We start from the raw sequence: 19,398 nt of genomic DNA on the forward strand, positions 1-19,398 counted from the left end.
TTCGTAGCCACGGCATCTTTCTACATTTTGAAGGGCTGCTTTCATAGTAGTGGTGTTTGTGGTAGTGGTGAGCTGTAGCAATAGGCGGGTTGCTACGCAGGGTTGCCTGACGATCAAGTTTAGCAATTGGTCCGCCCGAGCGTATCTTACTGCATCACTCTGTTCTTTCAGCACATGCGCATCAGACCAGTCTCTCTTAAGAATGGGATAAGGAGATGTGACATTACTTTGCGCCGTCTATCTTTTCCATTGGAGAACACAAGCTTCTTCAGCGCGCAGGCGAAGGTCGTTTTGTTGCAGATTTTCCTGCAGAGCGTCCCTTTTATCTTGGAATTTCGGGCACGACCACACAAAGTGATGAATGCCACCTGTCTCGTCACGTGTCGTGATGTTCGGCCAGCTCATAGGCCGCGTCTTGAATAAGCACGGCTGTGTAATAGCAGATGCTTTCCTTATTCGATATTGAAGTGAGGCTTCCTCTCAACGTTAGGCATGGCATATGTGCTCTCAATGCCCTTGAAAATCTCCCTATTGGAATGGAGCATGTGTTTCATCGTCGCTTGGCGGTGGACGACACCGTCGAACCGCGTCTTCGAAGGCGCCGGCTCTCGAGGGAGCTGATCTTGAGCCTATGCGCGGGATTATAGCGCACCTATAGCCATGTGCAGCGTTATCATATTTATTACCTCTAAAGGTACGGGTTCTGGTCGCCTCACCTCGATTCCGTACGAACTATATATACGGAAGTTGTTTTTTTTTTCATTCCCGTAATTGGTACCGCAATAAAGACATACAGTCGCTCTGTAATAAGGTGGTGGTAGTGATAACGTATACACGCTGGGATAGCCTGGCTGACTTGGCCGACAATCGCTCCTATTGAGCGTCCCTCTCTGTGCCAAATATGTCACCACGTGTTCATCAGTCCAGTCTCTCGCAGAAATGTCAGACGAATGAGTAACACTTCTATTTCCATTCTTTTCATTGCGGTGCAGTGAACGGATGAGCGCGGTTGCGACTACAAGTGCAACCGCGCGGTCGACTAGGTGTGTGCATTGATAGGCCGTAAGAAAATAGCCTCAACTACATATGCAGGATTTGTGATAATGGTGTCAGTATACCGCAATTTTTCCATTTGTTGCCGTGTAATCCGAGCTATGCTTCTTACCCCCTCTGATACGGCTACGTAAATTAAATGCGCTTCCCTTCGGGTGCACCGTTGTCTCAGCGTAAACATTTTTATGCGAAGCATATTAACGTAGGTTTCGGGCCTTCGCGCGACGCCGGGCGGTGGCCACCATTGACCCTGAAGTGGGGTCACGTGACATGACGTCACGTGATGACGTCACGTGATGACGTCACACAGGCTGCAGATGGGGCCTCATATCGCGCCGTCGGTCGCCTCCCGGCGGTGGCCACCATTGACCTTCAAGTAACCTTCAAGTAGGTCACGTGACATGACGTCACGTGATGACGTCACACAGGCTGCAGATGGGGCCTCATATCGCGCCGTCGGTCGCCTCCCGGCGGTGGCCACCATTGACCCTGAAGTGAGATCACACGATGTGACGTCACGTGATGACGTCACACGGGCTGCAGATGGGGCCTCATATCGCGCCGTTGGACGTCGCCCGGCGGAGGCCTCCACGCTTCGGTTCGCGCCGTCGCGCGCGACGCGGCGGCGGCGCCACCATCGCTGCATCACGTGATATGTGACGTCACGCCAGGGATGAAGCGGCGCGCGCCCGCCGTCGCGTCAGTCTCTGTGCCCGCAACAGCGCCAGCGTCTTTGCGCCGGGCGTGTGTGCGGTCAAGATGCCTCCAAACGCTAAGGATACGCTAAGGTTAAGCCCAGTGGATGCTTCGCATCCACTGGGCTTAACCTTGATACGCCTCCAATTTTTGGAAATTGGGTTCGAACAGCGTAGCTTAACGAATTGTGTCCTTGAAGACAACCTTTCTGCCCTCTTTCTTGTTCCCCTAATCCATCTACAGCATCACTGCGATGGGCAGTGGAAATGCTAGTTTGCTTCAGTGCGTCTTTTAACGTCTTATGTTTCCATCTTACGCATATAAGGCCGGAGGTTTTCTGGTTACGACTCTTGCCCTTCAACTCCTTAAAAATTTGTTCCGAGCTGTGTAGCAATGTTCAGATCCTGAAATACATCCTATGAGATCAAGCGCACTAATAAGAACTACAGTGGGTCTGTTGCTCACTTCTGTGTGTTTTGTCTAAGCACTGGTCCCCATCAAGAATATGATCCCTCTCGACATATTTTTGTGAACTGTGATTTTATTGGAGTGAACTTTTATATTTGTTAGCGCTTAGCGAGAAGCTGTAGAGGTACAGTGTTTAAATATTGGTAGTGAATTTTCTCGTACGCATAAAAATTAGGTACTAATGAAAAGCGATGCTGCTGCATAAATACTTGTGGCGCTGTACCTCAAAATTGAAATGTTGTCTTTGCTTCACGCATAGCATCGAGAGCAACCATGACAAAATATCCGTTCTTAAAGTAGGGAAAAGCTTTGTGTAACTGAATTCTTTTTGCCGCAGAGAGCAGTAACAGCGTAACACACACAAACATGTGCCAAGGGTCATAGTCACATTTTATATCAGAAGCTTTTCTGCCATAGTGCCTTTATTTAAAGCTATAGTTTCTGACGGCTAAAAACATCACAGTTCCGGAGGCTTAAGTGGTCTATGCTCTCATGGACTGGGGAAGCTCCGCGCCATCAGGAATGAAAGGAAGACTGTGAGATGTCCATCCAGGGCCTGCTACCATGGACTCGCTGCATGGAGGTTTTGCCCACTTCGACCATGACAAACGTGGGTCCTCGGCCACATTCACGTTGCCAGTGGTAGAAAATTCGCGGATGCGCTCGGTCACATGATTTGGGCATTCCCGCTGGGCAAAGTGACCCGCTCCCTCGTAGTAGACAACCAGCGACTTCGACAACCACTCCTGGTTGTATTGGGCGACGCGCGTGGTAATGAACTCGTCTTTCTTGCCCCAAAGGATGAGTGTAGTAACGTTGATTTTGCGGTAGGGTATTTTGTTCAACTGGTCACTGTCATTGTTGAAGGCGCGGTAGTAGTTGATGGTACCGGTCAGTGCTCCTGCAGGAAGAAGCAACGTTGGAATTTAGAGCCCCCGAGGAAGCAACTTTTAGGTGTGTTGAAATATGCAGACACATGCACATCTACGAACGTACAGTCGCTCCTCAATGCAGCAGGGAAGTTGATAATAACGGTTGCAGCACCAGGTTTTTTAGATGTGCGGAAATGAGTATCAATGAAGCTTAGAAGGAATGTGCAGGGGACAAACGTGAATGCTAGGCCCATAAATCAGCGCCTTTGTGCTGTGCCGAAATCAGAGTCCTTAATCAGTGCATTAAGTTGTTAAAAGGGCGCTGATTAGGCTTAGGGAAGCAATCGTACAATTTCTTGTGCGGACATTTTTCTCTTACTATATCTTGGCGTCTCAGGTTTGGGTGCGCGGCACCACCTATTTCTAGCCTGATTCTACAGTTTGCTTTCGCCCTTTTGAGACCTCATCGCTTACAGGACCGAATTTTCTTAATTGAATAGCAATTTTTTTTATTATTGAACTAACGTAAAAATTTACTTGGCCCTTTAGCGGCACGTCAGCTTGCGCAGTGAATTGTAAATTTTGACATTGAGTGACAGCCTATCTGTTATCTTAACTTTTGCAGCAACTCACACGCTAGTGAGGTTGAATAACGCAATATGTATGCTGTTCAGGTTGTAGAGTACTAGGTTGCTTATTCCTATCCAGTTCTCGCTCGCTTGTTTTCTATAAATCCCAGCCGCGGTGGCCGCATTTCAATGGGGGAGAAGTGCAAAAACAACCGTGCACTTGGATTTAGGTGCTCGTTATAGAACCCCAGGTGGTCAAAATTTTTAGCCTCCCTCACTACGGCGTGCCTCATAATCAGATCACACATCTGGCTTGGATTAACGCATGGTGTTGCTTTATATAAGGCGGGAGGTTACGTAACTTGATGGTTCGTTAAACTTCTTTGTGCCTTCTAAATATTCTTTTAGTTAAAGTAGAGCCGGACACTTAAATGAGCCAGTACTACCTCATCTAGCGCCTTAACTTTACCGCGCACTTTCATCCAGTTTTCACTATTGGGTTACCGGTCATTATACCGATATGAGACGTGAAATCTCGATAACTAAGAGGAGGCATACCAGGTTTGGAGTAGGTGTACTTGTGGGCGTATTCCTCCTCCTTCGTGAATCCCTTGTGTACCATATCAAAGAAGGCAAAGTCTTTCATGATCAGATACTGCTCGGGCACGACAGGGTGTCGGAACGGAAGCTGGTACCTGTGGACATATAACATATTTATGCGAGGTGAATTACGTGCCATTGGTGCACGTATTGTCAAGAAACTGTGTCACTAATACTTCTGCAAATGGATTCCCTAGTTCAAGTAAGGGTTCAGAGCAAACGAGACAATAAAAAGCTTTTTGCGCCAATCAGCTCCATATTTTTTATTGTTATCTTTGTGAGAGGAGGTTGTGCCTTTCCAATACAATGCTACTTTCATCTAATGTGATCTGCCGGTTTGGCCGCCTCTAATAATTTTTGCGAGCGATATGTTTCTGTGGGCATTTCGTTTATCTTTTTTTATGAGTTGAAGTATGAATATTGACAAATAAAATGTTTCAGTGAAGACTAAAGTTTTCAAGGACCCTTTCAAGAAAAAGGAGTATAGACAGCACGCTGCTTCAGAGCGGCAAGAAGCCTCACCATGACATCCTCATTTGCGTAGGGCTGCTGAAAAGCTGCTTCATGAAGGCCTTAGGATGCATGCTATTGATGAGCACCATCTTGTCGATCATTTGCTCGTACAAGGTAGCGAAGCACATGCTGATCATGCCGCCCCAGTCGTGGCCCACGAGCACAACTTCTCGCTTGTGGCCGGGGTCTGAACGTGAGCAAGGAAAGGTAGCATTTGCTTAGCATTGCCACAAATACAGTAGTCATTCATAGTGAGGAGTGCTTTGAATAAGAAACAATTCGTCGTTGTAGTTGCTGAACACTGTATCGCGAAACCACTCGCTAGGTTTAAGTAAGACATATTGTAAAATGCAGAACAAATGCGAACGGTGTGATAAACACTTTGATGTTTCATCTCGCCGGCTCTCCATACATAGCCGTCGCACCATTGGTCCTTCATTGAGTCAAGGATCCCAAAAGTTGGTGAAGGTACTTCACAACATCAGTTACCCATGGCTCCGGATGCATATCTATATATATATATATATTCGTCCGAAACCGAGGCTAAGTGATGTTGTGGGGTACCTTCGCCGCAATTTTTCTTCGGATGTGGTGTTTTTAAGTTAAATAAACTGCATACGCGTGCAGAAACGCAGGGAAAAACATAATTTTCGGTCCGCATGGGGCCTCTATCAAATGTGCTGTTGCAGACATATTCATTAAAAGAAAAGATGAACAACCGTACGGCTGCATGAATAAGAACGCGCCAACATTCATTGGCGTCACGAATAGGAGGACGCGCACATTAACTCAAGTAAACAGAAGCGTAGTATCCCGAGAATACATAAACACTAAATGCAAAAGTACATGAAGCCTACGACTGCCAACAATAAATACAATATTACATGACAATGCGAAATAATGAACATCAATATAGAAGCACGGTGAGAAAAATGTCTAGCAAGTGCTGTAGAAATATAATATAGCTTCCAAGGCATCCTACATAAAACAATATACCCATCAGTGAATGCATAAAGCAGACGGCAAAATATTCATTGTTGCAGCAAACATATAGGCATTGTTGGAAACACGTCTCTTGCACATGAGACGAGGTACAGCACGTGACAGTCTACCTATGCTATCAATATTCCCCAAGAATGTGTGCTGATCTTGTTTATTATATATGAAATTCACGCTTCTTTGTCGTGGTATGGGGTGAATCCTGATCTTTAAGTGGCGGCGTTTATATTTTTCGAAAAGGTCGCCTTCCTCGTTCAGACGCTAGGTTAGAAGAACTGCGGTATTGATTTTACATGCGATATGTGAATACTAAATGTTAGACTAAGAGCAATTTTTGTTTGCCCGATGTATTGTGCGCGGCGCATAGTGTATTCCAACAGATGTACTAGGTTACAAGTGTCGCAGTTGCAATGCCGTTGGATTTTCAATGACCGTGAAAACACGCTGATGTTCACAATGTTAGCAGTACTTATCTTGGGGCAGAACATGCATCGAAGTTTTACAGATTGCGCGGACCCTTTGAAGTTAGCTGAGTTAATTTTGGAACATGTGACGCCATCTCTGATGTTCGTGGCACGTCTGTATAGCACCCCGCGGAAGTTCAAGGGCAATGCTAAGTCTGCAACAGTCTGGTATGATGTTACTGGAGGAAGCGATTCATGTTAGCATTTGATGCTAAATAAATCAGGATAAAGTAAGTCTGTAAATCTGTGGGAGCAGGTTCGCTTTTGATGAGGGCATGGCAATGAAGGCTGTCTGTTATTTTTTCAATCGCGTCAGTGTATCAGAGGGAGGATAACATTGGCCTAGTAAGTCCTTGCGGAATTCTTCATAGTTCGATGCAAAGGCCTACGTTTTTTACCCGTCCGCTTTAAACGGAGAGTTTCGCTGTACGGGATTGCTGTTTTACCATGTTTTACATTTCTACTAAGAATGTAAGCGTTGGCTATTATCGCATGAATATCTGCAAACTGACGTGACGCTTTTGTTGTGAGTACTTTCTCTAACATCTGAAACGAGATGGCGGAAGCCTAATATATGTAGGAAAGTCCGATGGTTAGATGGATTGCATTGACCTAAGAAATGAACTTCAAAACTCTTCCTCGCCGCGGGACCAAATTAAGAATGCGTCGTTTGTGAACGTTTTGCAAAATAATGGCTATAACGAGCAGCTCTAACGAAACATTGATTCCAGTATACTCATGAATACGATGGTGTAATTTTTCGCTGGACGTTGGCGTAATTCATATGCCGTTTGCCTACACAAAGTGTGTTTCAATTAATTCAGCTCTAATTTAAGTGTAATACCAACTGCCTTCGACTCTCTCTCTTTCTCTGTCTTTATATATATATATATATATATATATATATATATATATATATATATATATATATATATATATATACGCTTTCTTGTATATTTCACGTTGAACAATTTTGGTCGTTGTCCCGACCTCTCCCTTTTCAGTATGAATCATCGTGATCAGACTGGCTTCCATCATACTCCCAACTTCACCATTTACTCTAGTTCAGCCGCGCCCACCATGGCATCTAAGTGGAGAAAGCGTCCTGCTTTATGAGTTTCAAGCCCTATTTGAATGCTTAGCCAGGCTTTATATTCTCTGCTCCCTGGCTAGTTGCACCAAGAGTCGGATCTAGCCTCACAACGATAGCGCTATGATTTCAGGGTAACTTGCGACTTGTATCCGAGAAAACACCCGCAATAGTCTCATATCTCTGGTGTTTTTCAATACTTTACAGCAAAAACATAAATTTTTAGAATGACAAGCTTCTCTATAGATGTTTATATCAAGTGCCACTCAAACAAACTATTGCCAAAATGTGGGCGTTTACTTCCGACTGAGATGTGAATAAGTGTGAGCTGAATAAAGGTAATGTAGCATTAAAGGCTGCAAGGTAGCAGAAAGGATTCAGCGACTAAGGTTCCGCTAACTGTACATTGAACAATAATTACGATGCGTTTTCTCTCGGCCCTCTACCATTCCAGGCCCACATATTTCCTAGACGCGTCGCATTCTAATGTCCGGGGTCACTGGGCAATATACTGGTTGAAGTGCATGAAGAATTTACCCTCGCAGTAGCGCAAAGCAACGGTTATAAAGGTAAGGGTAGAAATGTTTGGTAATGAGCGTCACCCGCATCCAAAGTGCAACAAATTTCACGCAGCACCTAGTTTTACCCATTCACCTGTGCGCAATATCTACAAGCAGACACACTGGCACCGTTGCATAAAAATGATGAGAAATTGATGTTTTTGTGCCAATGGATGAAGACAAATGGTGCATGCCAGCACAAATTTATTTTTGACTCTTTGTCAAGCACTTACAGCCCCCTTCTTGGGACATGCCCTATGTGTCGCTGAATACTTGTGGCAAAAAAACAACGAGAAAAACACGGATACTTGCTCAGTTTGTCAAGAAGTCCTTTGACGTCTCCGATTAGTTTCGGCATGAGATATTCGGCAGTGTCGTTTGGTCGTGTGGTCTTACCGTAACCGCGCATGTCCGGAGCCACAACACTGCAGGAAAGGTGCAACTCATATAATCAATTTTTATAAGAAAACGTTGGTTCAGATTACCACCAGTAATAGTAACAGTCGATTAGCGTCGACAAAATCAGCTATGTATGAAAGTTAAAAGAACGCTTCTCTTTTCAATGTTTGCTTTACGTTGCGACAGGGATGTTCGAGAAAGCTTGATGTCTTCTTGTATATCGCATGTTTCAGCGAGCTTTCAATAATCTTTTTAAATACCCTGTTGTACATAGCAGCGTTCTAGTTCTTGACCTTGTCTACTCCTAGAGGCGGGCAATACTTGAACGAAAAACATACGCATCATGGTTTATTTAAGAAAATTACAAAGTAAGTATCTAAATAAACAACTAGCTTATGGCACGAATTGCAAACTACAGATATAAGCCATGGGATTTCGCAAGACGAATCCGCATGCAATAATTTCTCAGGAGGACACCAGTTTAGGGATAATAATTCCCGACCTTTGTAGAGAAATACATTGGCATTTCAATTAGTTTTTAACTTCAATGCATAAAACGATGTTTCTTTCTCAGAAAGTAAGTGGTATTACAGCGATTTTAACTGCAAGTCTCGTATTGGTATCTTCTAATATCTCTTAATATCTGGTTATATCTCGTAATTGGTGCTATGCAAGCGATTCCTTCGAATACGATATGGTTTGCAGTCTGCTGCTAGAATTGACACCTTGCAACATGCCTCATAACGCATAACGCAATTAGCTAATACCTAATTAGTTATATTTTGTTATTATTAATCTTTTAATTATGGTTTTTGCTCAAGTAGTGTGCAGCTCTTCGACTCGACCAGCTCGCGATCCAAAATTGTGTTATCTGCCAAAGGCAATTTTTAAAATTTAATGTGTTTTTTGAAACACGCGAAATTGGTTAAATAATCTAGGCTGCTAGAGCTGCAATGAGTAATTTCAGGCAAAAGCCATCCATTTTCCATGCGGCGATACTGAAAACTTACAAGCATTCTTCTATTACCATACTTGCACAACTATTGCACATATAGTGAGAGGTCGCGTAACCGAGACGTAAAAAATAGCGCATGGGAGGGACAAAGCCACCTTAACCTTGAAGAAATCAAAATGAGATTCTTTTAATGGTTCGTAAAACTTTGGCTGAAGCGCTGCATATCCTGATACTCCTGTATTGTCTCAAACATCGGACGGGCCTACGCACTTTTAATTTTGAGTTTTTTTTATTTGTACTGTCTGTTTTTTCAGGAAAGGAAGGAACAGCAGAGACGTCGGAAATACCAGAATTCTTTGCTGAGCTCTGGTATCTGTCTGTTCCAGATGAACCAGAAGTCAAGGAACCCGTGCAAGAGCAGCAGCATTCTACGGTTTTCAACGTCGCAACCCTTGGTCACATAATGGAATGTAATGTCCTAAAAAAGAGAAGAGAGAACGCAAAGTCTACCTAAAATATTTTATGGGCATAGAGACAACATCTAGAATATGTTCTTCGACTGCAGTGTCTTGTAATAATCATTCAGGTGCTATTATCTAGTCTAAAATATATATATTTCTTGAGGAATTGACATGTTAAGATTCAACAATATTACATAATTGCGAATTTCCGTGGCAAAGTTATTTGCAGGTTGTTGTTCTGAAGCACCTTACCTCACACCACCGTACAGCTCTGTGTTAAGCGAAAGAACCTAAATAATCTCGACATTACAAGAGAAGCCATGTTTGATTCTCTAAAATTTCTACGTAACTAAACGATATTCCTTCCAAATCACCCTCTCTGCAGACATATCTGTAACAAGTAAATGAAGAAAATACCACCTATTGCAATATCGTCACTCAATTTATGTCTAAGAATATATTGTACCACTTTCTTGTCGTGCTCATATTTTGTTGTGATATTTATTTTGTACCATAAGATGCATCGCAAGTCAGAAGCGCTCGCTGTGTGCCAATTCTTCACTCTCCCCCATTGAATAATCGGTCGCCTTTCTTTGTTTACTCTATTTAAATATACCTTATAGGCACATACAGGCATTGTGTAAAGGGGGTGACTACACCCAAAGATTATACAGTAATTGGAATACATTTGTGAATATATATACAAAGAATGCAGTGTAAGAGATGCACTAAGATGCAATATTGTGGCGTTAAGATTGTACAAAAGACAAACAGAATGCTTTTGAACGCGAGAGGTCAGGGAAGAAGAAATTTTCACAAAGTAAAATATAACCAATAGAATTACAGAGTAAGGGTGTGATGTGTTGTACCACAGCTACGAAGAATGTATCACCAACTTGCCCACCAGCTAAAAATATGAAAGTTCATATTTAGTTCTGTGGGCTGTTCAACGAAAATGTTTTCCTACTCACACCATTTTATTCCAATGATTTCCAGGGAAAAGTATGTCCAGAAGGGTAGCATTTTTTACCAGAGTAAAACTGTTTCCTCCTAATATAGGATCACTCTTGGGAGACGTTTGACCTTCGCTTACTGATGACGAGTACTCTATCATGTGCCTCTTTTTTTTCAGCAGTAACAAAACTAAGAAGACTCTGTCGCAGATTTACCCGCAGCAAACAATACTAAAATCTCAATTTTCGGGCATTTTCGACACGCAGTGCATTCAATAGGCTCATAGACTCAGGCAACGTTGTAAACGGCAGTGTACGTACGTTTGCCGTCAAATATGCGTGCGCTCCAAACTCCTCGCTGTAAAATTCTGCCGGTTCCGTTCGGTTTGCGGGAACGAGAACAGAGGGACCGTGTACAGCGACCTGCAGCTTAACGTATCCCTGCATCCAGAGGCCCATAGCTGTTGCTATGGCGAAGAACAGCGCTTGGCCGAAAATGGTGAGCGCCATCTCGATGGCACTTCTGCAGGAGGCCCTGGTTAGAGGCACACTCTGTAACGAGAAAATAGCACGCAAATTCGCTGGATTTCAAACGGTACCAAAGATTGGCCTTAATCTATGATCTGATCGCAGTTTAGACGTGTGTGTCGAAAATACATCTCCGTTGCTGCTTACGAAATGCTACACTATTATGTAGAACTTCCGTTGTTCTTCTGCTATGTGCAACACACGCGAGCAGCAACGAGAGCAACGCCAACAAATACGCATAGTAGAAATTCAACACCAGTATTTACGACAGGGATGAACAAAATACCACAAATAGGGGTGGGGTATTTCTATTCAAAAGAGAACTATTCTATATTTTGCGATGTTTCACTGGCCCTCTTTTATGTGTTTACGGGCCCCACCACAACTTTTGATTACAACTTCTGGTGGTTTTTCGACAAGCATTTGCTTATAGATTATTCTAAAGCTTCATTAAATACAACAACCATTCATACTTACGAAGGTTGTATGCAAACAAGTTCTCAAGATAGTCAGGGGCTATTGATGCAGGTCTTTAATGACAATTGGTGGTCTTGTTTTTAAAAACATACATGTCATCCTTGATAGTTAGCTGGCTTTCTTGCACATGATAGTAGATCCATGGCACGACATTATAGAAAACTTATTATTCCTGCTGTGTATGCAATTACGCGTCTGGGTAGAACTATTTAGTATTATAGTGAATATACAATACTTCCTATTACCATTTTATTCGTAATCGAGAAAAATTATACTGACCTATCTCTAATGAGAAGACTTGTGCTCATTTTCAACTGAGTTTATTACGTGCAAACAGCCGGTTATATTCCGCAGCTGCTGTTCTGAAGTGAGAAACTGAGTTAGTAAACGGTAGATGTCTTGTGTTTACTTCTTTGTCCTTGTAGTAATTGGGGCTCTTGAATATGCATCGTTATGAACTTGCACAACGCGAAATACTGACACGCGATAGACAAACTGGCAGGAAGAAATGCAGCATCCGATGGAAAGAAATTACCTTTGTGTGCGATTTAGAAATTTATTCTTTAAAATCTACCGCTGGCGCTATTTACAATAGAAGGAATTGAATATTTCTCCGTAAACATGTACAAAATCCTTAAATGTACACACATACGTAGTGTGGGAGTGTTTCTGGTGTCATTCGGTACAGTTGTTGGAAAATGCTAGAAGTTGTCGTTGAGAAGAAGTTGAAGAAGAAGAAAAGTTTTATTCGCGAAACTCAACGCAATAAAAGCACAGCAACAAAATATACAGAAGGCGGTCACAAAGCTCAAGGCTAAGGGGACCTGCCCTTCTAAGTAAAATGAAGAAAACCCCTTTGGGTAAAGCAAATGCAGGAAAGATGTAAAGTTGTGAAAAAAAAATTACACACGAATTCTTTACGGTATTTTCCTTGCGCTATTCTTTACGTTACGGTAGAATTATTTACGTGTGCTAATGCAAGAAAAGCAACGAATTAAAAACATGGTATAATGCTTTACAGAATTACACTTTCTACTACATTAAAAAATGAAGGGTAAGTGCAATGTAGCAAAGAGTCAGAGTTGAACCAAGTACTCATATAAGAAAACAAGTGAACGGGGATGTGGAGAAACGTTATAGAGATATATTGTTTGGCACCTAAACAATGCAAACGAAGCATTCTAAATTACGCTACAGCAGTCACAAGTTGAGTAAATAGGAGAATAAATGCTTTTGTAAGCTGCCTACACTGCGAAGCGGCTTTGTGTCAGTAGGGATATAGTTCCAGAAGAAGATCGCTGTGAATGCAGAAGTGAATTTACTATAATTATTTAACTTTTTAGGCGATAACAGGTTGTTAACTCGTGCAAATCGTGTTTCATTGAGATTAGCAAGTAGGTTATTGTTAAAAATTATTCGTATAATATTTGAGTGAAGGCAACTGTAAATGACGATTCCCATGTTTAATTTCAATAGTTGATGAATTGCATGAACGCGTTGATCGTGCGAAAGAGCAGATGCACTACAGCGCGGTGGCTGTGAAGTAATAATGCGGATAGCCTGGTTATGAACATATTGTAGAGGAGCAAGATTAGATCGATATGTGATGGCCCGAGACGCAATGGAGTGGGTGTGATGACTGTGAAGGAACGCATGATAAAGCGAATCCAATACTTGTGTTTGAAATTAGGGACGTGTTTTGATTAGAATCCGGATGCAATAAGAGTTTCTTTAGTTTACTTGTGAAATATGGTTACTATACTCTAGGCTAAAAAGCGAGGACAAGACACAAATATCAACAATGTTTAGAAGTATTAATGCGATTGTTATCGATGGTTATAGACGGAACATTTAATACCTTCATTTCAGTGGAGTGAAGTAGCATGGAAGGCTATTTTACCGTGCTTAATTTTTGAGGCAACGACACCAACAAATATTATCTCTTCAGATCAGTATTGAGCTTAGATGCTCAGGTAATAACACATGCTTGAACTGATTGGAAGGTAGTGTCATCTGCATAGCGATAAGGGTTACGGCGAGTTAAGTTTTGGCGAGTTATATCACCTGACCGTTACTCTAACCGGATAGCCTTGCATAGCGATACAAATACTCCCCTCCCTGACAGTGAGTGCCCCTCTACGTTTAATACGTTTTTTTCATCGATATTCGGCCGCGAGGATCATACCATTATACCTGATGTTGCTGATTATGACTGGCAATTCATGGAAAGTATTGAAATCTCGGTGGAGGGAATTGCATGTATTATTAATAATTTGAAGTTTTCTACTTCATCTGGTATTGACAATATTAGTTCCAAGATATTAAAAAATACCATTTCTATATCCAGTAACATTCTGTACCATATATTCAAGCAGTCTTTGTCATCGGGACAACTGCCCAATGACTGGAAAATGGCCAAAATCATACCCATATTTAAAACTGGGAATAAACATTCCCCGGAAAATTACCGTCCAATTTCATTGACCTGCATTTGCTGCAAGATGCTCGAACATATAATTGCTTCTCATATTTATAATCACCTAGAGTCCAATAATTTCTTTTTTCGCCATCAACATGGTTTCAGGAAAGGATTATCATGTGAGACACAGTTACTCGAATTCACGACTGACCTGCACCTTAACATGAACAATAACCTGCAGACCGATTGCATTTTCCTTGACTTTTCTAAAGCAATTGATCGTGTAGCTCATTGTCGCCTTATTGCTAAATTAACTGCACTTCGAATTGACTCCTTCACTCTAACATGGCTTCGTAATTTTCTTTCGAATCGTCAACAGTTCACGGTTGTTAATAATATTGCTTCGTCTCCTACTTACGTTACATCTGGTGTGCCTCAGGGCAGCGTTTTGGGCCCTTTACTCTTTTTAATTTACATAAATGATTTGCCACCTAATGTTTCTTCTCGCTTACGTATTTTCGCTGACGACTGCATTATTTACAGATCAATTAGCAGTACTGACGACCACCTAGCCCTTCAAAATGACCTTAGCCTAATTCATAATTGGTGTAACACCTGGTTAATGGCTTTAAATGTATCAAAATGTCAGGTTATTTCTTTTAGTCGTAAGCGTGACAACTCACATTTTTTATGCAACGTCAATAATAAAGAATTGTTACATACAGTATCGTATAAATATTTGGGTGTTCACCTAACCGAAAACCTCTCCTGGACAGACCATATTGCAGCCGTTTGCGCAAAAGCTTCAAGGACACTAGGTTACCTGCGTCGTAATCTGGATAATTCACCTTCCAACATCCGCAAATTAGCCTATCAGACATTTGTTCGTCCACAGCTCGAGTATGCTTCATCCATTTGGTCCCCACATCCTACATACTTAATCGACATGCTTGAATCAGTCCAGAAACGAGCTGCCCGTTTCATTTCACGTAATTATAGCCATCACTCCAGCGTAACGCAAATGCAACTCGATCATTCCATACAGCCTTTAGTTCTTCGCCGTAATATCGCTCTGTTATCCTTGTTTCACAAATATGTTTATAATGCCACACAATCCACACTACATATCCAGACCGCCTCGAACACGTCTCGTCGATTAAATAACCACTTAAGTTTTGCGCGCATGTACGGTACGACACATGGTTTTAACTTTTCCGCGCTCCCTACGGCCATTCGCTTGTGGAACAATCTGCCTGAGCACATTGCTTCCGAGTCAGATCAAGAAAAATTTCGTCATCTCCTACACGAGCATTTTTCATAATAGCACTTACAAATCACTTTATATTTTTTCGTACACTTTGCAATCTGCTTCGAACATCCTGTGATATCTTTTTTTGATGCATTGCTATCTCGCTCTTGTGAATTGCTATTTTATGCTGCGTCGTGTGTTCACTTGTATGCCTTGTATATATTATTGCTTTTTTGCGTCTTTTTCCCTGAATATCACTTGAAGAATTGTGCTCCCTGATATGTTCATCTTTTGTGTATTTTTACTTTCTAGTATTAATGCCTTACGTTACGTTTTACTCATGTTATTTCCTTAAGTGTACCTTTGTGGCCTTTCATTTCTTCAGTTGTTCCTGTTTCATGTTTTAATCTTGGTAGTATTGTTGATGAGGCCTGTATTTTGTTGGTGAGGTCTGTAAGTCAAAGAATCGTTACCAAAAGCCAGCGCAAGTCCTAGTACAACGATTGCAATATTTTAGCAATAATATATTATAAAGAATGGAATCAAACGCTATTGTGAGGTCAGTACACACTGCTGCAGTATATTTACTTTCGCCAATGTAGAAAATAATTCGATCAGTGAATGAAGGAAGCGCAAGATTTTTAGAGTAACTGCATGGTAGCCAAACTGTTTGGAACAAGGATTGCCAAATTTTGTTAAGTAATAGCATAATAATAATAATAATAAAATACGGAAAACATAGCAATATGACCATCATTAGAAATCCACCCCAATCGGCCTTCTTAAGTACAGGGATGATTTGGGCTTTTTTAATTTTATGTTGGAATATACCATGTGTAAATACAAAGTTTTACGAATGAAAATGGGTCAGCAGTGATATCGGTAAAATATTTTGGGTGTACTTGTTCAAGACGCGCACTTGTGGCGTTTATTTGTTAAATAACAATGTGGGGGTATTTCATCTGAATGCATGAAAATAAACAAATGAATGTGGAAATCTATTGAGTGTTCTTACAGGGATGTTAGGAAAGGGCTTACTAATCACTAAAGTAAATTATAAGATTCGTTTGCGATGTCTGATCGATTGCGCCAAGTAGCCCTAGCGTTTGCAATCTCACCTACTTGGGAGTGTTCTTGATGTCCGGTTCAAGATGAGTTTAAGGGACCCCACAGTTTAGTAATACCACCAGTTGCATCATTTTCTTTTCGTAGTACCTCCTTTTGCCATCTTTCAACAATCTGTTTAGCGTATCTTCCTAGCAATAATATCGATTCTGCAATTTGAAGTTAAATGGGACACGTTAGCTTTTTTTTCGACATATTGCCTCTCCTGCACATGCCCATTCGCAAACTGTCTGTGAGCCATGGGTTATGTGAGGCTGGATACTTCTTATTACATCTAAGAAAAGCTGTTGCATCATAGACACAGTGCTGTATTAGGGATTACAAAGGTAGAAAACCTAGTTCTCTGTTTTGTTACAGTTTTCTCTTCTACTATTCAAAAGAAGAGGTGTAATCTATCAATTGAGCTTTGGAAAACAAAGTCACATGGAAAGGGTGCTCATTTCGTGGTGAGGCGAATGACGAGCAGCAAGATATGGGCAAATGAAGATGGATTAATTTGGCAAATAAAACAGAATTATCTTCTGAATAGCCGCAGGTTGCCCCGTTCCGAAAAGAATAAAAGATGGCGGCCGCCGATCCCTCAGGCACTGGCGACGCGTGCCTTCCGGAGAGCACAGCTTTATTTGCGTATAATAAAAGTTTTGCCTGGCCGTGTAACGTTTTCTAGCACATTCGGCATGTTTACGACCTCTTTGCGCCAACTCTTTTTTGCTGAGCATCCGTTTCAGCGTCATTCTGAAGCTTCCGTTTCATGCCGCCGGAATTTTTGACCAGCCACATCAAGCTAAGTAAGGAAAAGTGGGCCTGTCACAGACGCCGGCACCGTGTTGATCCCGTTATCGATTTTTCGGACAACCTTGCAGGTTACGCACGGTTGCGCAAATTTGACGTCAGGAGATTGGGATAAAAGCATATTGGAATAGTTGTACATTATTGGGCTGATGATAAGAGTAATATAAATGTATGAATGAATGACATGGTTCAGTAGAACTTAATATAAGATACAGTCACACTCGATGACAACCGAAGCACCCCCCTTTATAAATGAATTGAACCGAAATAGTTTCCCGACGTCGGGCGCAGGAGACTTGTAGCCATGGCAGCGGAGCACTGTCCCGCCACCAAGCAGAGATTGCTTTGAACAAACGGCAGCACCGGTGTTTGTGCTGCCGACAAAAGAAATGCCCGACATCAGTGCTGCTAGCCAGTGGCGCTCAGGGCACTGAGCCGCTTTGTCAGCAGATGCAATTTATCACACTGTACGGTGAGGAATGCCGCATGCACGTGGCTATGTCAGCAGTGAGGCGATAAAAGTACAATGTCTCTTCTGCCTAGCCTTACTTTCTGAAGCCACTTTCTAAGAAGCTGTTCGCACTACCGCCGAGTTCGCGTTGGGAATTTCTGCGTTGAACTTTCATGACTCATCGCCCTTCAAAATTGAGGAAAGAAGTGCAGCAACGAATGATCTTTGTCGTCAGCTGCAGTTGGTCAGGCTTTTCAACAAATTAGCCCATAGCCCAAAGGTGGGATTTTGTTTTCGCGACAGTATTAGGTTGCTGGAAAGCAACAGCAGACGAGCATGCTGTTTTTTTTTCAGGCGACGCGTTTCTTCAAAATACCAATACATCAAAACTAATGTACTACGTTACAAATGATACTAATGCAGCGTAAAGGCAATTTAGGCATCAAAATAGTACTTCATTATATTACACAAGCTATAACAATGATTGTAAACAAAACGGCTTGTATTTATAACTGCACACCACGAATCAAGTACTGTCGCAACATATCGAGAGCTTAGACCATGCCTGTGTTACCAACGTAACGAGCGCAGGAGATCCGTGAATTCGTGCTTGAGTTGCCTTGCCGGAAGTAAAACCGAAGACGGCGGTGCAGACCGCACTGGCAGTGATGTGAAATTAAGCATCAAAGTTCTGGGGTCCCTGATGTGTCGTGCAGAAAATTCAGCCAGATTGTAGGAAGCTACAATACTACGTGTAACGCGTAGTAGTCAAGACATCGCAGGTGAAATGTTTTGCGCACTGTATTTTTAACTGCTTCATGTGCATAGGTGAAATAGATTTCACTGTTTCCAAGTTCCATATATTGAACCGGTCGTTGTTGCGTTACGGGAAACAGAAACAGATTATATTAAGATTACCCATGGAAGGATCCAGATGGACGTCCTAGTCAAGAAACGTCACACGACGCAGCAATACCAAATCAACCATAGAATTTACCACACGCTGATAGAGCTGGTTCCTCTCAAGAACACCCTGCAGAGCCTCTAGATTCTAAATGTATACAGTCTGTTGCGCAACACCCTCAAGGACTTGGACAAGTCCCTGAAAGCAGTGAATAAAGTCACAAACGGTAAAATAACCTCTCGTGGTGGGCGACTTTGACGCTGTACACGTAGCTTGGGATTACCGAGCAACCAACAAGAAGGGAATAAACGTGCACAACACGCCACAACAGTACCTGCTGTCGTTGTGGACCGATCCTCAATTGTCGACTAAAATCTGCAACAGCGTATGCAGAGACATCAGCCCAGACCAGACCTTCTCCAATGACCTAGGGCATGTCGAGTGGTAGAGACTGGCCGATACTTTTGGGAAGTGACCATCACAACATTCAGGCACACATAACGCAGCACAAAGCCCTTTCAGAGCAAGTCAGGAAAAAATTCCGGACTGGCCCGCCTTCCGCAAAGATGAACGCCCCGGAATCCTCCAGGACATCGAGGAGTGAACCGAGAACGAGATGGACTTGGTTACCCAGTACGCACAGGCCGTCCAACTCATTGTGGACCTTTGGGAGGCCAGACGAGGAGTTTTGAAGTGATTGAAGAACCAGAAGAAAAAGCACAATCTAAATATGCACACTGCCGGAAGCTCCCAACGGGCGGAGGCATAGGCTGATATATCAGACGTCAGAACTGGAATCAA

General features: G+C 42.4%; 1 protein-coding gene across 1 annotated transcript; it reads right to left on the reverse strand.

The window, feature by feature from the left end:
• Positions 1-2,631: 2,631 nt before the first annotated feature.
• Positions 2,632-11,199, reverse strand: LOC142588653 (epoxide hydrolase 4-like). Its single transcript, XM_075700479.1, has 6 exons — positions 10,974-11,199; positions 9,586-9,716; positions 8,197-8,309; positions 4,781-4,958; positions 4,217-4,353; positions 2,632-3,118 (listed from the first exon to the last, which is right to left on the reverse strand). The coding sequence occupies exons 1-6, from the start codon at positions 11,160-11,162 to the stop codon at positions 2,700-2,702; spliced, it is 1,167 nt and encodes a 388-aa protein (XP_075556594.1). The 5' UTR covers positions 11,163-11,199; the 3' UTR covers positions 2,632-2,699.
• Between the last annotated feature and the right edge of the window lie 8,199 nt (positions 11,200-19,398).

This window comes from Dermacentor variabilis, chromosome 7 (genome assembly GCF_050947875.1).
Source record: "Dermacentor variabilis isolate Ectoservices chromosome 7, ASM5094787v1, whole genome shotgun sequence".
Taxonomy (NCBI): domain Eukaryota; kingdom Metazoa; phylum Arthropoda; class Arachnida; order Ixodida; family Ixodidae; genus Dermacentor; species Dermacentor variabilis.

Coding starts and splice junctions, on each gene's coding strand:
- LOC142588653 (XM_075700479.1), bottom strand. CDS start 11,162: ATGGCGCTCACCATTTTCGGCCAAGCGCTGTTCTTCGCCATAGCAACA. Junction 8,310..9,585: donor GAGCTCAGCAAAGAATTCTG/GTATTTCCGACG, acceptor CCTTTCCTGCAG/TGTTGTGGCTCCGGACATGC. Junction 4,959..8,196: donor AGGACTTCTTGACAAACTGA/GCAAGTATCCGT, acceptor GCTCACGTTCAG/ACCCCGGCCACAAGCGAGAA.